The 26,266-nt window shown below is 39.7% G+C and overlaps 1 protein-coding gene across 22 annotated transcripts in view; it reads right to left on the reverse strand.

Moving 5' to 3' along the window:
• nfasca (neurofascin homolog (chicken) a) overlaps positions 1-26,266 on the reverse strand; it is a 92,858-nt gene that overhangs the window by 40,014 nt on the left and 26,578 nt on the right. For 19 of the 22 annotated variants that reach the window (XR_009240480.1, XR_009240481.1, XR_009240479.1 and 16 more), the window contains exons 1-3: positions 23,695-23,980; positions 6,459-6,519; positions 2,753-2,922 (exon numbers count right to left, since the gene is read on the reverse strand). Coding sequence is in view for 18 of the 22 variants with exons in the window: in XM_058632739.1 (XP_058488722.1) it covers positions 2,753-2,846 (94 nt within the window). In the remaining 4 variants the exon portion in view is untranslated. Of the gene's footprint in view, positions 1-2,752; positions 2,923-6,458; positions 6,520-23,694; positions 23,981-26,266 lie in introns of those variants that run through there. The other 3 variants (XM_058632756.1, XM_058632754.1, XM_058632738.1) reach the window with 2 other exon arrangements.

Consider the following 26,266-nt stretch of genomic DNA (forward strand, 5'->3'; position numbering starts at 1 on the left):
ATTTAAAATAATGCAAATAGATTTGTATAAATAAACAAAGAAATCAGAAACTTGAATAAATAAGATGAATTAAGATGTACATGTTCATTGTGTGTACCCCACACAATGAACTGCAGAGATTGTACCTTTGAATAAATATGTATTTCTGTTCACGTGGGCTTTTAATCATAGCTATCAATCAGGCTTTAATTTAAATTTTCTGATTGGATCAGGAGCTTGAACTTGTGTTTGTGTAACACTACAGCATGTGTTCTTATGCATTTATATCCTTTTTTTAAAATGTCAATACTTTGTCTGGTACAACTGCATACATCTATTTACTGAATTTAAGTGGGCTTGCATTCACCATATGCGCTTCTAAATATCATTATGTGGAGATGTATCTAATGTGAGTGTGTGGACATGTGCGTGAGGATGTGTGGAAAGTGCTCATCGATTAAAGGTCAATAGTGCGGTTTGCTGTGAAGCAGATAAGTAGACAAATGAAAACCAAGCAGGTGGGGGTTTTTCTCTCTGTCGACCGAATTATACCATCAGCTAAAGAGCATGCGGAGCCTTTGTTCGCTCTGACATGGGGAGGAGTCTTGAGGAGACAAATCTCTCCTACAGCATCATTTTCTGATTCAAATAATGTCTTAACTTGCAATAGAAAGTGGTGAATGATCAACATGCACTTTATAATGTTGTGAAAAATAGGCATTCACTTTACTCTTAGAACAGTGCGCTAAAACATCTTGATGTAACCTGTGGTAAAATGATGTGTAAACTGAGAAGGATATTTCAAAATTTTATGAAGCAGACTTCCACACATAAATTGTAATAAATATGATCTCCTAGCTCCTATAGTCAATGTGTCCTTGGGCAAGACGCTTCACACCAAATTGCTCCTGGTACCTCATTGTGAATGATGTTTGAAAGAGCGCTGCATATAGATGCTCTATGAATACCTTGTGAGTGGGAGTGCATGAGTGAAAACTGTAGTGGAAAGCACTTTGAGTGGATAATCAAGACAAGAAAAGTCCATTATTATAAGTACAAACTATTGACCAAATACTGTATTTACCATATTTTTATATTATAGTATATTTATCGTCCTGCAATGCCAAAACTATGGGATGCACAATAAACAAACATTTAACTTCATGAATGGTCATTGTTTGGTTGGGTTTGGTTTAGGCAGCAAGTTTAGTGGGACAGTCCACCAGCAGACTATTGCTTTGAATGACTGCAGTAAAAGAGAGTGTTGAATGAGGGGGCGGGGCCAATTGGTCACATCACTGTCAGATTTGTTGACTCAGTGTCATCAGCGGGAGGAACATAAGGCAACAGCACATGCTTGATACTTACATCAATCAGCACAGCAAGTGATAACATCAGGCTGAGCAAAGACCATAGTTGTGGTTTTAATATGTACTTAATAAATATAAAAATCATTCTTCATGATCAAATTCTAATGCTTTGTCAAACCACCCATCCACCATGCTGACCTCTGCCCTTTGACCTCAGATTTCTCTATATATGTCAATGGACTTCCTCCTGCACCCATCATAATTACTATCTCCACTAGAGGTCTCCTAATAATACAACCTGAATACAGGCCATAATGAGCTGCTGCACAGACGACCTATGGGGTCATTGTTATGGAGGGATGACGCCTGTCAGTCATCAGTGAAGCACTCTAAACAAAAACTGCTATACAAATAAAGTTTGACTGATTTAATGACTATTAAGGCAAATGGTAGCATTTGGAGTCAAATGTGATACAGTGTTATATGGGTTAGGGTTAGGTCAGATTTTACATTTTGTTTGTATTTGTTCTAATTCATACAGTCTCCATACATGATATGAATGCTGTATTGTCATGTGTGCCTTACTGAAGTGGAAATGACCTTTCTAGAAGTGACCAGATGATATTAATGAAGCTTTGGCTCAGCTGGTGACAATGTGGAAAATACACCAGGAGAGGTCACACGGTTTTAAGTGTATCATCCTTAATGCTCTCTCTGTTAGGCAGGGTGTGGGCATGTGTGTGTGTGTGTGTTTGGATCAATAGAGCATCTTAAGGCCAGGGTTTTAAGGTCGGGCTCATAAAAAAACAGAGAGTGCGGGCTCATGGGGAGCAGTGGGACAGAGGACAGTGACCCTTATTAATGAAATGAATGTGCAACTGAAAACAGTTACTGTATATATATATATAATGTATATATATAATGTATATATATATATATATGTAGCCAAAAAAGCCCCTACATTCATCAATCATCTTTTATGGCTTCTACAACAGTTTGATAAATGAGGCCCACTTTCTGTTTTCCCACTGAAAGTGGGGAATACAAGCCAGGTGTCCTTGGTGCTCTCTCAGTTTAAAATCATTTTTCATAAAACAATGGAGAAACATCCATCTTTGTGTGCGTGTTTGCATGTGTGCGTTTCCCCACTAAAAAAAGAAGGTGTGTGTGTGTATTGAGAGGAAAAAAAAGAGAGGAAAGACGGAACTTCTCCCTTTCTCATTTGTGCTTCTATTTATGCTTCCCTGTGGAATCTTTTTAATAGCATGTCATAATGGACAGATTGTGTGCTTGTGTGTGTGTTAACGATGCCTATGTAAAAGTGGTGAATCTTAAAGCACAAATTTGATCTATTATCTATCAAATTATCTATTTATCATATTTCCCGTTTACAAGTTTTATTAAAGACCATTTGCTGCAGCATTTGGAGTTGAAGTGGATCTGATGATGACTTGATGACTTACGGTCTTGTGGGACTTCGATGAGTGTTGCTTCACGCCACAGTAGAAGCAGTAATGAGAGGCGAGCCAGGGCCACATGCCCGCCCTGCCCCAACATCTCTCCCTGATTGGCTCACCTCGCCTCTCACCTCTCTGATTGGCTAAACGGTTCTTCCGACAGCCGTGCCAAGGTCCTGTGACACGAAGACAGATGGTTAGGAAACGACAGAATAGTAGAGTGTGCAGAATATGTACTATATAAATTGGGGGTGTGTAGCAGTCTATATGTATTCTGGCATGGAGAGAAAGTGTCAACTCTGGCCTACATTCACAGCTGAGTCCCAGAGAGGCTCCTCGGAGAGACCAGCATGGAAACAAAGCTGAGGAGAATCTCTGTGGCACTGATGCTTAGACTGAGGTGAATCATTGAATTATTTGCCCTGAAATTACCTAGCTGTATAATTCCCACCCCATCAATCTCATTACTCTGATCTCATCAGTGTCTTTTCAAATATATTTTCAGATTTATTTCATCTGAAGTTACAAATGTGTTGTTGAATTTAAAATGTGTGTTTTTCTTTTCATGGAACTATGAGACAGTTTTGGCATTAACTACCCTTCTTGACATAGTGAAAAAACTCTCAAGACATTTGATAAACACATTAGACATGTATCATGATTAAAACAATCTGTCAATGTCTGCTCCTATAAGACAAATACTAGATAATTGTGTTTTTGTTTTATGCACAGAAAACAGCAAACACTTGTTGAAGAGAGAAAACATTCAAACACACTATGCCACAACATTAAAATGACTAATTGTGTACAAAAACGCACCACTAAGGGCATGATGTTTGTTCTGAACTGTGCTCTGCTGCTTTGCATATATTCCATTAGTTCTGTTAGAGTGATTGTTTGTGAGATGCAACTCTGATTTAAGTCCACATTTTTGTTCATTCAGAGAATTGTCGGGCCTCAGTAACTAGATTATTGGTGAAAAGCACCCAAAGAGAGATTTGAAACCAACTCTTGAGTTGGTACACCAGATGATAAATCAGTGTTTTCTTGCAATCACTGGTGTCACCTCTTCAGCTTGTGTAAATATTCAGCTACCAGCCAAAGCTTTCTAATTTACTCCCCACCACGTCGTATGACAGCCAAGTCTCTGGACTGGCAATCATACCAGGACCACCTGCCCACTGTTAATCCCTGTCCCCAGCACGCTGCTATCTCCCACCAAGATCAGTCCTTCTCTCAGCTTCAGCTCAAAACTACATGACATCAGGCTGAATTAAAAAATGATTAAATAACTAAATAAATAAATAAAATTGTATAGGAGTGTGGTGGCGGGGGGGTATTCACCATATGGCTGCCCTTTCAAATGTGGGTGGGAAAAGTGACATACAGTAACACACTAGTCATACTGTATATACTTGGACTAAATATTGAAATATAAATACATTGAAATCTCACATAACTCTTATTGGCTCTCATTGAAATGTTCATACATTGATTAAAGATGTTGAAGAATCTACTTTTATAATATCTGTTGGTAACAAATCTTATTTAAAAAGGGTTACATAGAGATGTAGCTACAAGATTCCTGGAAATCATTGTTGACAAAACTTTAAATTGGACATTTTAAAAGTAATAAGTAAATGACCATTGCATTCCATTGATGTCATGTTTGCTCACATTTTAAAAGAAAGCAGAAACAGTTTAATATCCTAATATCTCTATCCCATGTGAGCTGAGGAACAGACTGACAAAAAGAGATGGGACACAACAGCTTTTTGGCCTGAGGGCAGTTGTCAGATTTCATCCAAAGCCACCCAAAACACCTTCCACAAACTATCTGGCAGTATGTCAAACCTACAGTATTCAATTAAATAGCTCATCTTCCCATGGGGAGCAAAGACCTGAGCATTGGGTGGAAAGAGAATCCAATCACACATACACACACATACGCAGATGTAGAGGGAGGTACACTACATGGTTGCACATGGATGAAAACACACCCCCGACACTCAATACTCACACAAAGCACACTCTGAAGACCAGCTGGTGTGAAACCTGACCAGTATCACCCTATCTTTGTTAATTACTGTGCGCGAACACACATATACACACACACACACACACACACACACAGAAACAACAGGAGGACAAAGTAGAGGGAAGGGATAAGGACACAATAGTCCAATATAGGCTAAAGAAGCAAAACCTGATTCAGCATTAATTTCTTAATTGTCCAGGTTCTCCAGCTTCTTCCAACAGTCCAAAAACATGCAGATTTGGAGATTAGGTGTATTGGACATTGACCGGAGCTGTGAGTGTGTGAGTGGATGGTTGTTTATCTCTATGTGATGGACTGGCGATGTCAGCTGGGATTCGCACGCACGACCCCCATGTGGACAATAAAGCAGTAGAAGATGAATGAATGAATGAATGAATAGAGATAGATAAAGGTAGAGCGCATCATAAACATGGTGATATACTGAGAGAAACGGGGTCAGTGTCACATACCATAATATACATAGATTAACATAGCAGTGTAAAGAGCATCTACTCTGCTCTGCATTTCAGTGTTTGCATGTCCCACATGTTTAGTCACGTGAACATTTCGCAGAGAGTAACATAAGTTTCTGTGAATCAGTTGTGTTCAATGTCAGAATAGTCTGGCGGACAAGGGGAGTTGGCAGGTTTGGTTTGGACAAAACGTGAAACAACAGCTATAGGTTATGCCATTTGACGTACTTACCAATAAAAACACAAGGGGACCTAACCAGTTTGCCAAAACCGAACTAGATCAGATTTACTTTAGGTCAGCCTGAGGTAAATATTATGATAACACATTCAAACACATGCACAAGCATACAAATGCTTGTATGCAAATGATACATACAAAAACCCAGTATTATTAATACACATTTATATCACAGATATGTTCAACATGAATGTCAGTGTGAGTGTAGGTGACTCTTATCATCTGTTCTCACACAGATTGCATATTGTATATAAAATGCAGAATTGGCTCTTTTATTGTCCTATTTTATCTTTGATAATATTGTTTTACACTCTCTCAGGATTCTTTGTTTGTTTGCTTTTGTCCTTAAAATCCTTAAAACTGAATGAGTTCCCAGCCAGTTCACATAAACATCTGCATCGCATTTTACCAGAACACTAGGATATTTCTTTTGCTGCTGCAGAATGCTTATGATGCTTATTGTATTTCTGGTTTTAAAAGTTCTGTCACCTAATGAAATACTATGTGGGTTTACTGAATCAAACAAAGCTGCAGGTCAGTCTGTAATGCAGGTTGCCAGTTGTCAACATGATACAATATTTGTTTCAAAGTCCATTCTATTTTAGGTGTGTGACTCAGTGGCAACGCTGAGGGCATTAACTCCTGGATTGCCCTTCCACCATGTTGCTGATCTTTTAAAACAAACATCCCTAAAATAACCCTGCAACTGTCAGACACAATTATGCTCAGCTCTCCACCATAGTAATAACATGACTATCTCCACTACTACATATATAATACATAATACATAAATACTGCAGGTAAGACAGCAGTCCCAAGCAGTTGCTGCAATTCCTACAATTTCTACAATTTAATGAGACCAATCTATCAGTCATTGTCAGGCAACTCAGATTATTCAGTGAACCAAGCACATAGTCTCAAAATGTGAGTGCGCAATGCAGGCGTACATACAAAGGGACTTACAGTACATGCGCTGATGTGGACACTCGGTCTGTCCACCCACTGTTGTGACCACTTAGCCAACCTGATGAGACACAGAGAAGAAGACAAAAAACAATATTAGGACACTGTGAATTATAGCACCTTGCTTACAGGGTAGTGTAGCTCAAATTGCTCCACAAATGACAAATTAGACTTCAATTACTAATTTCAGTTCAACCGATCAGGCATTGTTCTAGTACTACGTGTTCCACTACTACTACTACTAAGGATTATGTGGACACCAGAGACTGTAAGTCTTGCAAAATGAACCACTTTACATGCAATGGATAACAATGGACGGTTAAATGAAGGAAGACAAAGCAAAACTGTGCTGCTTAACTATGAGGAGCAGACTCAAGTCAGATGTGCTGACTGCTCATTAGTCTTTGTTAGGCTGGGCAGCGCAGAAAGAGGCAGACAACAGTGTACACACACACACACACATACACACACGCCTTAGGACTGTCTGCAGCAGTGTTGTATCTCCAACTGTATGTTTGTGCATAAAAGGACTTGTCTGTGCGCCAGCCACTGCCCTTAGGATCACAGGATGCTCTTTCCCTCTTTTCTTTTTTTATCCTCCTTGTCTGTGTTGTTGATGCTCCACACACGCACACACAACAACACACAGTCTGCCTGGAGAAATAGAGGAAAATCCTCTGTGGAAATGTAAAACACACTGTATCTCCAAGATAGTCAGTACAGTAAAAACATTATACTGTAGAGCAAACCATACAGTATGTCCACCTAAGTGTGCCATGTTCCTTCTGGTCCGTGCTGGAGCCAACAATCCAGACACATGAGGGCTTACACCTTCACAAGCAGGGACTCAATAATGCACATGAATGTGTCTGGACCAGCGACTAAAGCACTTGACCATGGATGCAAGTACTAAACAGAGTCATTCATTCATTCATTCATTCATTCCTTCATCTTCTACGACCTGAACAGCAAGTCTATCTCAGGACCAACATATCGGGACAAAAAACGTTTTAGCCGAGTCTTAGCAGTTACTTAAATTAACCCTCGCTCTATCACAATAACACTCAAGGACAACATGAAAACCTCTAACGGGTGATGTTCTTGCTGTGAGGTGACACTGATAATCATGATTCCATTACATCGTTGCCACTCGACTGTCTTCTTACTTACAAAATTGTTGTTGGCTGTACTGTTTGCAGTAAATTACAGGACAGCGATGCTGGTACTAGTCAGAATCACTGGAGTAGGCTCCTCCATTGTTCCTCTGTGAGCTTTGACAGTGAACACAACACAGATGAAGGTGGAGAAGGAGGACGAGTGAAAGGAGTGGAGTGATTTGCTTTCAAGTCTTGTGCTTGTACAAGCTTGATTTCCAGTTAAGTTGCATAATATTGTAGCTTTTAGCCTGATCAGGGAATATGAACAGTACAGTAAACTCCCATTTGGGTATGGCACGGCTCATATCAAACATCTGACGGAGAACTGTTTAACTAGGTTAAGTGCTTCGCCAAAGGGTATGGTAGTTATATGCCCTACTTGAGAGGAATGTCAAAGGCTGCAGTGCCATGTTTTCAGCAGAGATGCTTCTTGCATTCGTGCAATATCGCCATTTTTTTCTGTAACCCATGGGAAATGTTACGGTTGCCCTCTCTCTACAGAATATAAGGTTTGAATGCGTTGGCAAATTGTGTCATGTCAACATTTCTTTTACAGTTGTGACGTGAGTGAGAGGGCCTGCAAGTAGTGAGCCACAGTTTTGCACCAGCTCATGTTTTTATGTTGTGATACAGCGTATTTTTCAAGATTGTACACAGTTAGATACAAAGTGTGGTTTTTTTTTCCCCAGCCCTGACCAGCTACATGTTGTGCCTGAACATTACCTCATTCATCCTATCATCACATCAACAATACGATCACTCATCGGGATTCAAAGTTGACTGTGGTGAATTTCTATTATTGTGATAATCGTGAATTAAAAGATACATTATTTTTCACTAAAAAATATGTATCCTATCTGCGTTGGTGGGCAAAACAAATTCAGACAATGTGCTAAACCTGATTGATCCTGACCTGACCTCGCTATGGCAACAAAACAATGCCCAAACATGACTCGTTTCACACGAAGACGAAACTCTGACTCTGACTCCACATGAAACAACTTTCCTTTAAATTACTCATTGGGAAAGGATGACAGCGTGTCTAAATAAAAGATCCAAACAGGATGTAAACAATAAAAGCCTACACCGAATGTGTAAAGTGAATAAAAAATGATTGATGCTGATTACACATAGCCCAGTGTAGCTGTCCTGCTTTCAGACATGGTGTGTGTCTGTGTGTTTGTGAGTAGTTTGATGTCCAGTCTATCACCTGCTATTCCCTGCTGATTTACTGTAACAGGTCAGGCACTCAACTATTCACTAATGACTCTCCCTAAGGTCTCTCTACCTCTCTCCCTCTCTCTTTCTCTGTCTTTCTAAGTGTGTGTGTGGGTGTGGGTGTCCTTTCAACCCTGTGCATCCATGTGCTCAAACTTACACACACACACTGAAAAGACAATCTGATAAATGTCTGTCTGTCTCTCCCCCTCTCTTGTCCTTGCACACTTGCACACACACACACACACACACACACACACAGGTCACGGGTCACATGCTAAAGAGGTTTGGGAGGGAAAATGTCTGTATGACAGTAATATGATTTCCTAGGTGTAAATGACCTCTAAAAGGGTTGCTGTGACAACCAGTGTCAGGAACTGATGGGATAATTAGAAAACGTGTGGGAGGTGTGGAGTTCATGTTTGTGTCTAAAGACATAATAGGCTCTATTTGCGTTTGCAGTATCCACTAAAGCCTTTTAATGGTTCTTGTAAATATGTTGTTTCTTACTATGATTTTACATCATGAGGAATTCTTAAAACAAAAAAGAAAGATAACAGCTTTTTTAGTTTTGCTCAATACATCAACACAATTCCCTCCCCTCACTGGGAGCCTTTGAGTTCAGCTCCTTTGAGTAAAGTGACATTTCTTTAGACTGGATAAACCACGACAATATTGTGTCCATGTGGTCACACAGTTCCATGTCTTGTGGTGCATTTATGTGCTCGTGAGGGCATATGAAATCTGAGATTGAGGAGCTCTGTGTTGTTTACCACCATAGTAAACAGAAGAAGAATGAAGCCTATGAATGAACGTGACACTGACTGTCTACATGTGTACAGGCATTGACTATAAAGCATGTACAGTATGTGTATAATTAACATTCATTCCCTGCTCAGCTAACCCTCCGACCCTCAAAGAACAGGGACAAAGTGGTGTCAAACAGCAAAGCCACTCGTTTACACCAAGCACAACCTCTGGGGAAGGTAAGATGGGGGAACGAAAATAGAGGATGAAGAGGGTGCGGGGTGAAGTCGCGGTTGCCAGGCAATACATGTGTGTATGTGGATGTCAGTCTTGGCAGGGGCTGCAGCTCAGTGTTGCAGAATGACCTACTTTTAATGGAAAAATGAGAAAGAGCGAATGGAGGGAGAGAGTGGGAGAGAAGACGAGACAAAGTAGCAAAGCAGCAAGAGGACGAGCAGCTTTGCTGGTTTTATTTTGTAGTGAGACTGAAGAAAAGAATAGGAGGAGAAGTCATGAAAGGGAATGAAAGGGATGTTTAAAAACGATGTGCGTGAGTGTCAAACACAAGGACAGAGATGAAATAACTGAAAGGGGGGAGGATGCAAAGTTGATTATGTGTGTGTGTTTCCAGCCCCAAAGGGACGTGCCCTGCAGCTCGATCCCAGATAAATCAATCCCAGAGTTCCTAGAGTGATGTGATTTGAAACACTTCCTGTGTCCATACAGCCTCTTTTATGAGACTACTTAATAAATGATGACGGCCACCTGCAACACGTGTGCACGCAAAAGTTCATATAAACACACCTGCAAATGTATCCACCTGTTTCTTGTTTGTGTGGGTAACTTGTCATCAGCCCATTTCAGAAGTTATAAATTATTATTAATTTCACCAGGTCTCTGAGAGAATACGTTGTTGTTCTATGTTTTTGGAAACCAGTTTGTTACAGATTATAGACAAATTGTGTGTTTTTTATGGAGATGATGTTGATGCCTGAAGAAATAATTGTGATATTTTCTCATTCCTAACCGGATTCTTTTTGTGCTTAACCGTAATCATACTCATGGCCCAGGAAATGGTTATTATGTCTAAGGCTTAGGTGTCAAAGTCACTTTCATTGCTAAGTAGTACACGGTGCCTATAAAGGAAACAGAGCTACCTTGATGTTATTAGCTGCAAAATACCCCAATGAAAACGGTCTCTTATACTGCATGACGCATTGAAGGACAGCAGGAAATGAGCCAATATCATAACTGCAAGAATGATACATATCAAATCAAACAGTTTCCGTCCTATGGTGTTGTGAGTTTTTTAATAAAACACCAATATTCGCCATGAATTGTGTATTAGGCTGAGCATTATCAGAGGGACCAATTTTTCCTATGATGCTAGCTGAGTGACCACAGCACTGTGTTTTTATGAATAACGTCTCACGCAAGAAAAATAAGAACACATTGCACCAAGTCATCCTCTGCAGATCTACCACGACAAGCTCACGTTAGCTGAAGAGGAAATACAAGTGGTAACCAGTTCGTTACCCCCATCGGTTTCTACCCATCACACCAACAAAGACAGGACGAAGGCAGAGAGAAGGCGAGGGAGGCAATTACAGATGTAGACAGAGAGATAGCAGCAGGACCAAAGAAAAGGAACAGAGAGCAGACAACGTGGCATCAAAGAGGAAAAGAGGACGGAAGGTGAAAGAAAACGAAATGGGATACTGACTTGGACCTATTTATTTCAGTAATGCATAGCATTGAATCAAAAATGACAAAAAGTCTCTGCAAGTCCCCTCTAATATGTATATTATACATCATGTATATTACAAAATGATTGCAACTAATGTGAACGATTGGGAACTATGAATTACTGAATTGTGGAGTAATACATCTGGTTTCAGTCAGTTTCCATACATTGTTATGACCTCTTTCATAATTGTTAGTATTAGGCATTTCCCAGTCGAACAATAACGTCACAGACAACTACGGACTAGTCGTTAACACGTCGGTCGTTAGAACATCACTCACCAGTCCGCATCTGTTCACCATCCATTTACTTCAAAATCTGAAATTCTTTAAGCTGACAGAGCATCAGTCTAGAAACACACCACTCTGGATTTGATCTCACTGTTGTCTTCTTTTCTGTGCACTGGCTTCTTCTGTTATTTCTGGTGGAGCATCTGGCTGAGTTAAAATGTTAAAGTGTTAGTTAATGTTAAAATGTACTGAGTGATTCACTGTGCTAAAATTCCTGACTATGTAACAGATAAATTGTCATTCATGTAATTACTCTGCCTTTTAGCCGGTCAAAAGCAATACAAGACAAACAAAGAAACACCTGGGCGTGTTTCCAGAAAGGGTTCCTGACAATTTTGTACAATTTTACATCGCTGAACAAAGAACCCGTCTCCTCCGTCTTTAATCTGAAATATTCAAGACCTCCCACTGACATTCAAATCACACTAAAGACATCCCCTCGCACCTTTGACATTACATCATGAATTCATGACATACAAAGAGGCTATTTAGTGATCCCTCCAGGCAAACTGTTCACACTCAAAAGCCACACCCACCCACTGGGAGCTGGGAGCTACCCAAAAGTGTTCAGTTCTTTAAATGGTTTTCCAGAATCATATTAAAAAAAAACAAAACAAGGGCAGCATGTAAATCCACTAGTCCACATTAACACCACATTTAACCATTTATCTGTGATGCATTTAAAGTATCATTTCTGATGTTTCTGCGACGATTACCACATTTTGTTAATACAAAATAATGTGAGTAATTTGGTGGTAAACTACTTGACTACTACACCATCAGACAGCCAAGCTGGTGAATCAGAGAGTAGCAGGCAGCTGGAGGTTAAATAAATGCTAGGTTTGCTCATAACCAGAGCCTTCTGACAGGAACTCTACAGCTCTGCTTCGCTGCACATGGTTTATCAAGGCTGAGTGCAGCATGTGCAGGTGTGCATGGCTATGGAAAGGGAGATTTCTTAAAATAAAAGATAGGACATGTCATAAGGTACACCAACTTTGCATCTCCATTTCCATTTGCATCACTTCGTGCTTCAGTGTTTCCTGATCTGGCACTGAAAGACACACAGCTAAAATAAAACTTCAAATCAAAGTTGTGAGAATCTACTGGTTTAAATTAGCGTTCGTTCCCATGATCAATTCATCTGCAAACAAAGCAAGATTTCAATTGCCTAACCATTATGTCATTGGACAATAATGAAAAACGTTCATAGAGACTTCACACAAAAGTGACATGTTCAGATGATTTGATTCATCCAAACAATGGTTCAGAGGTACTTCAGAGATTATAAGAGCGCACGAAACAAAACTGAACAAAAGCAAACCTCAGAGAGTAAGACACTGCTGGAAGAGCTACACAGATTTCCTGCTCAGACACCAAAAATAGTCATTTATCAACATTTTCTGTCACTTTCAGAGTTGTTTGAACACAAAAGAAAAGGCAAACTGAAGCACGGGATGAAAAGCCTGACAGAGCAGGCTGGTCAGATAAAGCCGGTGTAGAAACTCTGAACCTTTTATTTCATGACCAGTGGATAAATGGCTTGTTGCTTCAGTGTGTGTGTGTGTGTCCAGAGGTAATGTTCCTTTGTTCCAGCCAAAATAAATGAAAGGGTGCAGTCGCCTCTCTCTCTCTCTCTCGATCTATCACTTCATCTGTATCTCTCTTGCTCTCTCACATTCCCCACTTTGTTTTTAAATGTCTCTGCCTCTTCCCCCACCTTTTTCTCATCGCTCTCTTTTGTTTTGATCTCATCATATTTGTCTACTAAAACAAAACTTCGCTCATCTTTTATAACTCACTCCATATAACTAGATCTAGTCTTGTCCATTCTGTTCAGTTTATGTCTCCTCCTCTTATTTTTTTATCCACTTGCAAACTGTTATCGCTCCTGATTATGTTTCCATCCACCCATCAACCACCCTCCCTGTCCTCTTCTCCTCCCTGGCTGTGGTTGGGCAGCCCGCCACCTCATTAGAACATCTGGATCTCACTTTGTACTCATCTTCCATCCCCCAAACCCGCTACCCATATACCCACCCCAACTCCCCCTTCCCTCCTCCATCAGTCGTCTTTTCCTCTACCTCCTCGACCAATGAGAAAACTCCCTGGTCACCAGGGCTCCTTAGCAACAGCCCCACAAGGGGGAAGAGGGATGGAGGTAGGGGGAGGAAGGAGGTGAAGGAGAAAGGAGGAGAGAGACACATGATGGGTAGGGGGCGAATTGGGAAACCAACCTCAGCGGGAGTGTGGGGCTGGAGGTGTGTTCGCCATTATCAAAGCCTTACATCTGACGAGTCTGAGTGTGTGTGTGAGCATCTGAAAGGGATGGAGCAAAAGTGCAATCATGTGTTTTTATCTCCCTCTGTGTGTGAATGTGTGTGTGTGTGTGTGAACATGCCTGTAATAGGTTGTGAGGACACATTTATATTCAAGCCTATTTTTGAAAGGACAATTTTGCTGGTCCTCCAACTTTAGGATTTTGGGAGGGTTAAGACTTGGTTCTATGGGAAGGGGTAGAATTGGATTTAGGTTAGGGTAAGGTTAATGATTTGATTTATCCAACTGTGTGTGTGTGTGTGAGTGTGAGACTGTATTGAACTCAACAATCATACTCCACTGTCATTCTTCACACATGTTTGTCATCACTCCCTACATATAAACAGCCAGTGTTTTTACTTTATATTCTAACTAATTAAAAAAACAGCCTACAATAGCAAAAGTCAAAGGGTATGAAAAACACGCGATCTGTGCAGTAAGCTCCCAAGTGACTTAGTGAGAGGGTGAATGAATAAACATGAGTCTAGCCGTGTTTTTTAGTACAGACACGCAAGTGTGTTGTGTTAAATAATCCTCTTTGCTTGTTTAACACCACTTGAAGAAATTGAGAGAGAGACTCATGTCAGATACAAGGCAACATAGGGTACTTTTGGTACTTTTAATGGTACTGACTGCATCATGTTGGTACTACCGAGTACTGATTAACACAAATCAATCTGAGCCGGTACCTGAAGGCACATCTAAGTCATGAGAGCAACCTGGACTGTAAGTGAGAGAGAAGTGCAGTTGGTCTGGAACTGCCCCGCCTCTAACTGTGTGCTACAGTGGTGTTGAAAATATCCTCCTATTATTTTTCACAAATTAAACTTGTCTCGTTACAGAGACAATAAAGTACTGAAGAAGCTACTGTTAGATGTCAGTACTTAATCAACATAATGGCACCAATGTTGACTGGCATGTGAAACCCTAAAAATGGGAGTGTGATAAAAACATAAAAGCATCTAGTTAAATATGTAACGCTAAATGTTCTGTCTGTATGTTGTGGATTAATCACTGAACCACCTCCATATTATAACAGTGAAAAACAACTTTGGGCTGCAGCTTATAATTGATAAACATTCTAATTTAATTTTGTTCTTTGTTCCTCTTTGTGGCCATAATATCTTTTTTCTTAATTTTTGACCTCCTCATTTTGAGGTTTGGTAAAGACCAGCTGACATTTATCATAATTTCCAGACATTTTATGGACCAGGTAACTAATCAATTAACTGAGAATATCAATCAAATCATTTAACTTCACTTTTGTCACATGGACTTAAGTAAATAAGTCTTCTAATGTACTAATGTATCTAATAAAGAATGTGTCTCGGTCTCTCATCTCATTCAACCACAGCCACACCCAAGCTCATTTCCTGGTGTCTGTGGAGACAAAAATTGTTAAAGATGCCAAATGATTAAGGAGTACTTTGACATTTTGACCCATCCCCCTTAACAGCATCTCTCTCTTAACTTTTCTGCCCATTCTGTGAAATTCTGTCTTTCAAGCAGCATGTTGTGGTTGAAAACGTCTCTTTCATGAACTGCACGTGACTGAAGAACAGTGCCTTCAGAAAAGCAGGGCAACTTACACTTGACTTCTTCTGCCACGGTCACACACCAACACACGTACAGTACATACATATATTAATGTGATGTACATGTGTGTGATTTCTCAGAGGGCCACTGAGGTCAGGTGTAGGGCTTTCATTAATATGTCATAAAGAGGCTTTAAACCAATGCCTCGTGCAGGAAGCATCATGCATACTGTCGATTCCCTTTTTGTCTCTGTGCCATTTTTGCATTCTACCAGATACTTGATGCTATGGAGAGTCTTGATAATCTAATTGTGGGGTTTTAGGAAATCACAATATTGCTCTAACTTCATTCTGAGAGAAAGGTTAATTTCAATTAGAAATTTCCTACTGATTTGTGTTAGGAGCTTTTGAATGCAACCATAGTCGCTTAAAAATGGTCATTCTTTAGGTTTATTTCATATTTGTATATTTCTTTTGTTATCGCTGGTATTAAATTGTCAATTTTCTTTAGTCATTGTTGTCATATAATCAGTTTTGATTTTGTCTATTTTAAAGTCTCCAGGCTTGTTTAAGCACTGTGTTGTTTGTTTTATTATTTCTTTTATGGTTTAAAAGCCCAAACAGAGAGCAGGACAGCAAAGGCTAAATATATACGTATATATATATATATATATTCCAAATGAAGTAAGATAATTACAGTTAAGTGCCAGTACAAAGCACGACATTGATCATCAAGCCAGTTTAAACTTTACAAAAGCAAAAGCTTGAATCACACAGTATCATACAACAGTCCCATGTTGCCAACATAGGAGAATATTCTTTATGTAGTTGTGTGACACACCTGCATATCATCCTACATCACTAATGTATATAAAGGAGGTGACAGAGTACAGGGACACGCAAAATCAATTACAGATTAATCTCATTATACAGGCCATATGCATCACAGAAAGGGGGAGAAAAGACTGGATGGAGAGAGAGACAGAGAGACAGATTTGTTAATAGTACAATTATAGCAGACAAATAGAAGTGACATCTGTGTGCATGTGTGTGTGCTGTTTCTAAGCATAACTGGTCTAAATAGCTATCCTGGCCCCATCTGCCTTGAGTTAACCACTGTGAAGAGCACTGGCTACACTCATCTGCAGCCTCACTTTGGCACATGAACATGAAAATACACACAAACACAAAACATAAAATGATGTTACGTCCATTTTGAAGTCGATTTCAAATAATTTGAATCCTTTTTGGGTCATCCACAACTCCTGATCATATGTCCCTGTGGTTCTGTTTGGAGATGTTTGTTTGTTTGTTGAAAGGTAAAATACCCCAAGTTTAATTTATAGCGGTGAATGAGCAGGTTTTCTTTTTGTCTTCATAGAAAAACGACTTAGTGTGAACGTGTGTGTTTGTGTTAGCACATGTGAGACAGAGAGGAAAGCCATTCCCCATGCTGTTGAAATAACTGACATGTCGGCGTGTGTGTGTGTGTGTGTGTGTGTGTGTCGGGTAACTGATGGATATGTCAAAGGTGTTAATTGGATTTTTCAAAAGCACCAAAGACTAACCCAGTGCTCGGGTAATTTCATAAGCACAGACACACGCTCACTCCCCTCTTGCACACGTGTGCACATCAACAACCTGCCTCATCCCTTTCAATGTACGTCCGCATGTAAAGTGCAACAAACGTCAGATCATCACGATTCCATCCCCACTAGTTGTAGATCATATTATCAGACAAACCAATTGCATTATGATTTGTTTTAAACATATTGTGCAGCTCTGTAGACATGTACAAACTTTCTCTCGACAACTCCAGAAACACAGGGAAACAAATGCAGGCAGACGAGTGGGCTACACGAATGCAACAGTGTTCTACAGGAGAAGATGAAACATCAAAAACAGGGCAGAGATCACAGACAGCACTGCTACAGTAAAAGGTCATCAGGTCGACCTGTGAACATGAAACCAAGCTGACATAAGCCATACTTATGTTATATATTGCAGACGTTGCAACGTTCAATATCCTACTTATATCGGCTGTCAATCACACTGGTGTCCACTCATATTTTCCTCTAAATCATTTATAAAACTGACATCATGTGCTATTAAAGAACACCTGAAACTAGCAAATTAGACAATTAACTCCTCATGTTTACTAACGTTACAAATCAAATGACAAGAAGGCTAATTTTCCCTTCCATTCAGTCCCAATTCAATATATTGTTACTTCCTGATTAAAGACGATTAAGGAACCGGATGACTCGTTACTAGTTTGGAGAAGACACACACTTAGTCAGAGGCTCCTCCTGGTGGACGATCACGTAAGAGTGCGATACCTCGTCACCAGACACTTCCAATTACAAGACATCTTAACTGTTATCACACATATTCATTCTGGTGATGGGTTTTTGTTATTTCAGGTGAAATTATTCTCATTAAACTGCTTTGTTTTTACCTGTGTATGTAAAAAAAAAAGGGACAGATTCCAAAGTATAGATAATCCTGATCAATCTTATCTGGGGAATTAAGTGAATCCAAATGTCAGAAGTTAAACTACAGCCTGCTCCTGCAGCAACTGTGGTCACAAATTAAAGGAACCATTTCACGACTGAGTGGAGCAGTGGCCAATGGCAAGCTGAGCCCAGAGTACTAACCAATCAAGAGAGTCACTGAGTGGAAAAGTGGACGAGAACAAGTCATCCCCAAATAGAAGGCTGTGATTGAGGGCAGCCCTCATCACATTTACTGGATTTATGACACATTTTTTAAAGCGGTACATACACAGTACATTAACTGCGTTACATTATTTACAGAGCTGATCTTAAAGGCTACATCGCTCTGCATCATTGGTGCTCTACTTTATGCCACCCCGCGATCAGCTGTGAGTCCAGTCAGTCACTGGGATCTAATGCCTACATGTGAGGTTCTTTGATCATCACTCACGTGCAGCATCTTTTGTGCGCACAAATACATTCATTTCAATTATGCATCAGATTGTACGCACAAATGAAAGCGACGTGCAGCCCTTGCGTCACACCTGTTTTACTGGGAACATCTGCCTGGCAGTGAGATAAAATGTCCACTTTTTGGAAATGCAGTGAGCGTCTTTTGAAAACACGGGTCAGAGAAGTAGGTCAAATGGGTCTTTGAAGACTGTGAAATAAGCTTTAGTTTGAACCTCCGTCATCCACATGAAGCTACTTAATCAGTTGGTGAAGGAGAGGATGCACACAGACACATTCTTATCGAACAGGAATGCTGGGGTGAGGGAAAAGCACCACTGCTTATATTTTGTAGTTGTTGAGATTTAATGTGTAAATTTAGTTCCATTGTTGCCTAAACCCAACCTGTGATGTTCTGCCATCCATCCCGACCACATAAGACTCTGTTGCTGTTAATAACCGTAAAGCTCCATTCAACTCAGAAAAATCATTTCCTTTGAAAAGGATTTGGGCAGAAATTACATTTATACCATGGAGTCATTGGGGAATTAGCTGAACTGTGCAATATATGAAGACAGACAAGCAGACACAAACACACAGATGGATGCCTGTGCAGTGATAGTGCAAGTGTCTAGCTTATTGGCACAGTATCTGTATCTCCACCTGGAATCAGGCTTTTCTGTGTCTTCACCTCTCCTGGTCTCTCTCTCTCGCTCTCTCTTTTTACAATCACATACTAGATTTCCCTGCATTATTTCCATGCACAGATGTATACTCTGGGTAATGCAGATCTGTGATAAACCATCCAAAAATAAGCAGACACAACACAATAAAAGTGTAGCTGCACAAGAAAAAAAATAGATTTCCCAACCATTGCTGTTTTATTTGTCAGCAAATATGAAAAATAGTGTGTCAGTACTTTCACAAAGAATGTCTGGGTTCACATGTAATCTTAGCCAAACATTTTAGGGCAGCACTGCATTGATGTTGAGCCCGAACTGCACAGTGTCTGTTGCCTTGTGATTAAGAGCATCATCCTGCTCGGCCAGCACAAGCTCCTCACAACCAACTACAGTCGAGATAAGGACAGCGAGCCCCGACCAGCACCGAGGGCTCACCATTCACTGACGTGGATTTCACCACACTTCAAAAAAACCAATCTCTTCTATTCACCCAGACCTCAATCCACCAGCTAGTTTTCATGCGTAAATCTAACCAAACCATTTCCACAATCTTAATTTTACCATGACATTTTGCATACATCACAAGAGATGAAGCATCGGCACTGAAGCTAATCTGCAGCTCTCTGGTTCCTGCTAAAAAACACGGCTCTCATGACAGGAACTTGGTTTCTGATGCATGCAATGTTTTTTTTTATTTTAATATTCTGCGGGTGAGAGCTTATTCGATGCTATCTGGTTACACACACACTTTGAGCAGATTAGGACAGGGCAGTCATCCAAAGGTAAATCCCTATGATTATATAATATATGAGTCCAAGCAGCAGAGAAGAAGATCATACGAGAACTGATAAAAAAAGATATATTTGATGTTTTTTTGTTGCTACTATTTACATCCCACTTTATTTATAATAATATACACCCCTCTACATGGACAATGAAACAATCCACGCAGCTACACCAAGCTGATTCTAATAAATTCTTAATTAGACAAAAATAGCGGCAAAGCAGCATTCCAACTATAGTATGTTATATATAATTTACATGAAAGTGCATTATAGGCTAAACATACACACACACACACGTGTGTAAGCATTTTCCTGTGAATGTTGTCGTGAGCATTTGTGTGTACATTATCCCACAGCTGTTGGCAAAAAGGGGACTTAAACTTACAACATGTAACATTTCTTTACATTAAATTTATAAAATAATGATGGTATCAATGTTAGAAATCTCTTGTTATATTCAAGGTAACAGACCATTTTGGTGACCTTGTGATGACATCATCCACTGTGCTATAACTTTCCTAATGAAGGAAATATTAAGTCGTTTTTTTTTTGTTTGTTTTTTAAATTGTATAGATAGAACTATTCATTGCTATTAATTTTGCTGCGTGTCCTGCTGCTGAAGCTCGCCCTGTAAAGCACAAACATAACACATACATGCTTCCTGCCTGACGTCCTCTTTTGTTATTATGATTGAGAGTAACAACAAATATATGCTGTAAGTTAAAAAGTATACACGAGGCACTCAGAGACAAGTTAAAAACATAAATAATACAGAGCCTGCAGGTTGGTTGTAGATTGTACGTTACTGTATATAAAAGCAGACAGAAATGACTGTGTCACTGCTTGGTTTGATTTACAGCCTGGAAGGAACCACTGGAAAAGCACGATATTTATGAGGGGGGGGTTTGACACAAATGTAGCACTGTTACATCCAGGAGAATAAATCATTCTCATCCTGATGTGCCAGTGCTGTCAGGCTGTGAGACAGTGGTGAGCATCGGACAGTGAAATGACAGTGAGACAACAGCTAAGACATTGGAAACAACACTGTGAATGTAAAATTGAATTTGTCCTTGCGTCTTCAGTAAGAATGTGAAGTGCTCCTATGATCCCAATCATCCACTGATGAACATGGATGTACAATTGTGTGAAGCCTGAATCAAAAAGTGGAGACTGATAGTTTTCTTTGATTGTTTTCCCAACAACAGCATGATTGGAAACAGATTTGTGGCCTTGAACACTGTTTTTTTTTTTTTTTTGTTTTAGAAAACAAAAAGCCATGTAACGTGGGCAAATCACACAGTAACAATTTGTTCTGATCTTTTCCCTTTGGCCACGGAGAACGGGGGAGGAGAGAGAGCGATATAGAGAGAGAGAGAGAAAGAGAGTCATGAATGGTTAGTATGAGACCTCCTCACCAAATATTTGAAGTGAAAGGCCTGTTGTTGTCCATTAGAGGCTCTCTGTCTTTCTTTTTCTGCTTCTCTCTCTTTCTCTTTTCTGGTTGCATTAACCTTTCATCGACAATGCTCCCAAAGAAAGGAAGGACTGTATTTGCTTATTGCATGTGTGTGTGTGTGTGTGTGTGCGTGTTTGTGTGTGTACATGCATTTACATCTTTGTGAGGTCATTTTGTCCTTCTGAGAACATTTTGTCTGGGCCCCACAACTTTAAAGGGCTTTTTCAGAGTTAAGACCAGGTTTTAGAATTAGAGTAAGGGGTTAGTCCACTTAGGTGTTAAGGTTAGGAAGGGGCTAGAGAATGCATTATGTCTATGATGTGTCCTCACTAAGATAGAAATTATCCTCCCACCCACATAAACACTTTCTAAGAGGTTAGGTGCAGACATGTTTTAGAGAGATGTTAAGCCAGAAATTCACTAACATATATATATATATATACATATATATATACATATATATATATATATATATATATATATGTGTGTGTGTGTGTGTGTATATATATACATATATATAAATATATGAGGAGTATTTAGAGCGTTGAAAAGAATATGATTTGTGACATTTGAGACCAATTTTAAAGGTCAGCAACACATTTGTCACGCAGTGCACATGTATGCCTGTCTGGTCTAATTCTTCCCATCTGGCAGTGGCATCTGGGTCTAAACTCCTTGCCTTGAACTCAACCACATGAGCTTATGCTCTTTCTCAATCACTCTGTTCCTCCGAGAAATGTCATCTGGCTCTGTCACTGCTGCACACAACACAGTCAGTTGGTTTCCCGGTGGTGGAAAGAAGCTGCCAAAAGCTGTTGGAGCTGAAGAGTCTCTCACTGTCTTCAAGTGGCTCTTGAAAACGTATCCACTTGAAGAGAATCTCATCTCCTAGCACCTTGTCACAGCCTCATGGACATAATCTTAAACTCAAATATGACCTTATCATATCATATGTCATATATCATATCAGAACATATAAACAACATCTCACAAAGGATCAGGCACAAAATAAAAAAAAGTGATTTAGCTCTTAGGTCTTACTTTGAATGAAAGCATCTGCTAAACAAATAAATGTAAATGTAATGTAAATATGCTGCTGACATTCAGCACACAGAGACAGCTTAGACTCTAGTAGACTCTCTTGTTGCTTCCGCTGCTCTGTGTTGCAGGGTTGTCGCTTGAGATTATGTTAGTTAAAACAGGATCACTATAAGCTTACTAACTATTTAGAAGTCTTATAAAGCAAAGATACTGTACGTGTTTAGCAGTTTTGCTCATCAAGTGTCTATGCATCAGACAATACCCTGCAACTAATTTGCGAGCATATAATCTAGTATAATCTAAATGCATCAGTTCATGTTATTAGATCAATGAGTCAAGTAATATATAAGCCACTAAATATCAAGAGTCGATGAGAGCTGGGTACCAGCGGACACGTCACACTGTTCATTTGTTTACGTGATGTGATTATATGAACCTTCTCATCATGATGTAACTGATGAATACACAACCATGTTAAAATGGGATTGGAATGGAATTAAACACAGAGAGAATATGTGAGCAAACATGCAACATGAAAACCAGACATGATATATTTCTCCGGACATTCTAATCTCTCTGTGTGTGTGTGTGTGTGTGTGTGTGTGTGTGTGATACAGTGTATTATCCATTATCCATGTCTTTGATGGTGAATGACCAAACTAAACAAAGAGTCAGTGGTTATTTCTCTCACGCACGCACGCACGCACGCATACACACGCACACACACACACACGCACACAGGCTTGCACCGCCATCCTTGTAGGGACTCTGCATTGACTTCCATTCATTTGGACAGCTTCACCAAAGCCTTATCCCTACCCTTAACCAGTTATTGTCTAACCCCAAACTTAACCTAACCACAGTTTAACCAGTTCCTCCGAAATTAGGTTACACACAAATATATATATATATACATATATATGTACATATATATACACACATATATATACACACATATATACATATACATACATATACATATATACATACGTATATACACATGACTACCTCATGAAGCTCATTGAGAGAATGCCAAGAGTGTGCAAAGCAGTAATCAAAGCAAAGGGTGGCTAAGTTTTATATTTTTGAAGAATCTAAAATATAAAACTTTACTACGTAATTCCATATGTGTTCTTTCATAGTTTTGATGCCTTCAGTGAGAATCTACAATGTAAATAGTCTAACACATAGAATGGTGTTAATTAAGAATGTAACATTCTTATAGCTCAGATTATGCTAAAAAAATGGACATCCTTAACTGTGCTGGTTTAGTCTCACTTACACACACACAGACACAGACACACACTCAGTACCTCCGTCAGTGCAGCTCTTACAGCCAGGTATACAGTCGTACCAGGTGACTTGGTTGTACCTCCATCAATGTTTCAGCATCACAGAGAAACCAGACAAAACAAAGACTGGGCAGGTGTCAGTCAAATCCAGCACAGAGACTCGACAGCAGTCGATCACGTCAGTACGTAGGAAATCCCGTTGATTCTGTGCATCGCTTTTATTCAGTCCATTTTCTTCTTCTTCATTCACTCACTCTCTCTCTCTGTCGCTTTCTCTCACTCTGGTCTCTCAGTGCTCTCACACGGAGCTCTCCCTCGCTCTCTCTCTCTTGCTCTCCCTCTCACACTGATTCTCCATCTGTCACCACCCCCTCTCCTTCACCCCTCCCACCTCATACATTATTAATAAGCCTCAGACACAAACACACACACGCCGGCTCCACTGCTGTCAAACACACTCACACACATAGGCATTACAAGTTATTCGCAACTGTCCCACAAACAAATGCAAGTCAAACCACTGCTGGGTCCAATTTAATGTAATGGCCACAAAAACACGTGCTGGTCCATCTCAGTAAAAGTTAAACTAGGAAATGTTTTCCCTGTGTGCTAAAGTAAACAGAACCAAACCTCAGAACCAAAAATGTCCATTGTAGATTAAATATTACCTATACACATCATATTCTACAGACTGAAATAGACATCTTTGTTTCTCACAGACCTGCAAAAATATCACACAGTAATCTTTTAAAATATGTTTGTTTTTTTTCAAATAAAAATGAGAGTAATTACATAAAAATGACCATTACCTTTCAGTCAACATAATCACAATTAGACGTTTATACAAAATCATTCTGACCTAATCAGTAGAAATAAATAAATAGTTCATTACATCAAAACCCTGAATTCTATGAGGCAACCAACCATAACAATCACTGAAATGTCTAAAGATTTAGAAAAATTGTGTCTTTATGTTTGTTATGGGACATTGTTAATATATTTATTGACAGCTATGAATTTTGAGAGTTCAACGCTTATTCATATTATTTTGTTTGGCCACATGTATATTAATGTTTAAATGTAGCTGCTGCATATATTGCATCACTTTCTGAATTTCAAGATAGAAAAATGAATGGGCAGAAGCATTGGTGTTACCATTACTCCCAACTTCAAGTTGCTTAAAACTTTCACATGGTCACTATGGAGTAGTGTCTTCCCTGGTGGACAGATTTGACATTGGATTGTCTTTCTGACTCAGTATTCAGGGAGAATGTCAGATAAAACAGAAATAGGCATTTCCTACCGCACTCTCCTCACATGTGCATGTAACCCATAAAAGCTCCAACACACATTCACATGCTAAACACACACAGGTCACAGAGACGACAGGGCTAATCATGCATGAATGCAGAGTATGCAGGCACACACACATGAAATTCTCCCACAATCACACACACACACATAGAGAGAGAGAGAGAGAGAGAGAGAGAGAGAGAGAGAGAGTCGTCCATGCATGCTGTGCAGAAAAGGAAGACCCCGTCAGCTGGAGGCTATCTGAGCTTTGAGTTCATGGACGAGATGTTGCTGGAAGGAAGAAAGGTCAGGAGAGTGGGTGGATGGGGGGAAGCAAACGGCAAAAATACTTGGACAAATACAGACACACCATGCTTTATAAAACTAAACACTGCTCATTAGGTACTAAATGAACACTCATACCCTACCCAGACTTAGAACATATAATCTATAATACATGGATAGACAGCAAAGTGGTCTTAAGTCCAACTGAGAGTCGCAAATGAGCAAATATGGGGCAGAGTGAAAACCTGGCAACCCCACAATAAGGACAGGACCATTGAGATGCTGCGTGCCGTCACTACATGCAGCTGTCAATCAAGAAGGAGCTCCAGTAAGGATCACACAGTGGCCTCGGGACTAATATGAACCACTTAAACGGTTTGGCTGTGGCCCCTGTGTGCGTTTGACTTTCTCTTTCTGTCCCCACATTTCCTGTCGGTCTTATAAGTGAGGGTAAGCAGTGGTTAAAAAAGAATAAGCCCTAGATCATAGATCAAAAAATATACCGACAAGTTCACAAGCATAGATTTACGTTTGCTTGCAGACTTTGTGCAAAGTTGGAAACAAAACTTTGAATTGTTACTATCATATCCGGACAAAGCATGTGAGCAAAATGAAAACTGAGAATGAATGATTAAATCCAGCACCTTAGTGATGCCAACTGCCGTAAAACACTAAAAAAAAGCTTCTTAGACTTAAATTTGATATTTAAGACACAAATCAAAATGGCTCAGCTCTTGTGTTGCCATGACACAACACTCCATACCATAGGTAATCTGTCTCCATACTAACAGCCCTGAAAACATGCAGTATACTACGCATTCTCTCAGGTTAGCAGATTTTCTCCTCTACAGTTGTTTGCTTAGTTTCAGAAACAACAAAAGTGAAAGGTCAATAGTTGATTCACAACCAATGAGAATCAATCAGGAAGAGAAGGTAGGAAACAGTGTCATCATTACCAAGGGTATGTATTTCAATTCTGCGGGCTCTAAAACCACAGTTCAGTGTGAATATATCG

Source organism: Solea solea, chromosome 6, assembly GCF_958295425.1.
Source record: "Solea solea chromosome 6, fSolSol10.1, whole genome shotgun sequence".
NCBI lineage: Eukaryota > Metazoa > Chordata > Actinopteri > Pleuronectiformes > Soleidae > Solea > Solea solea.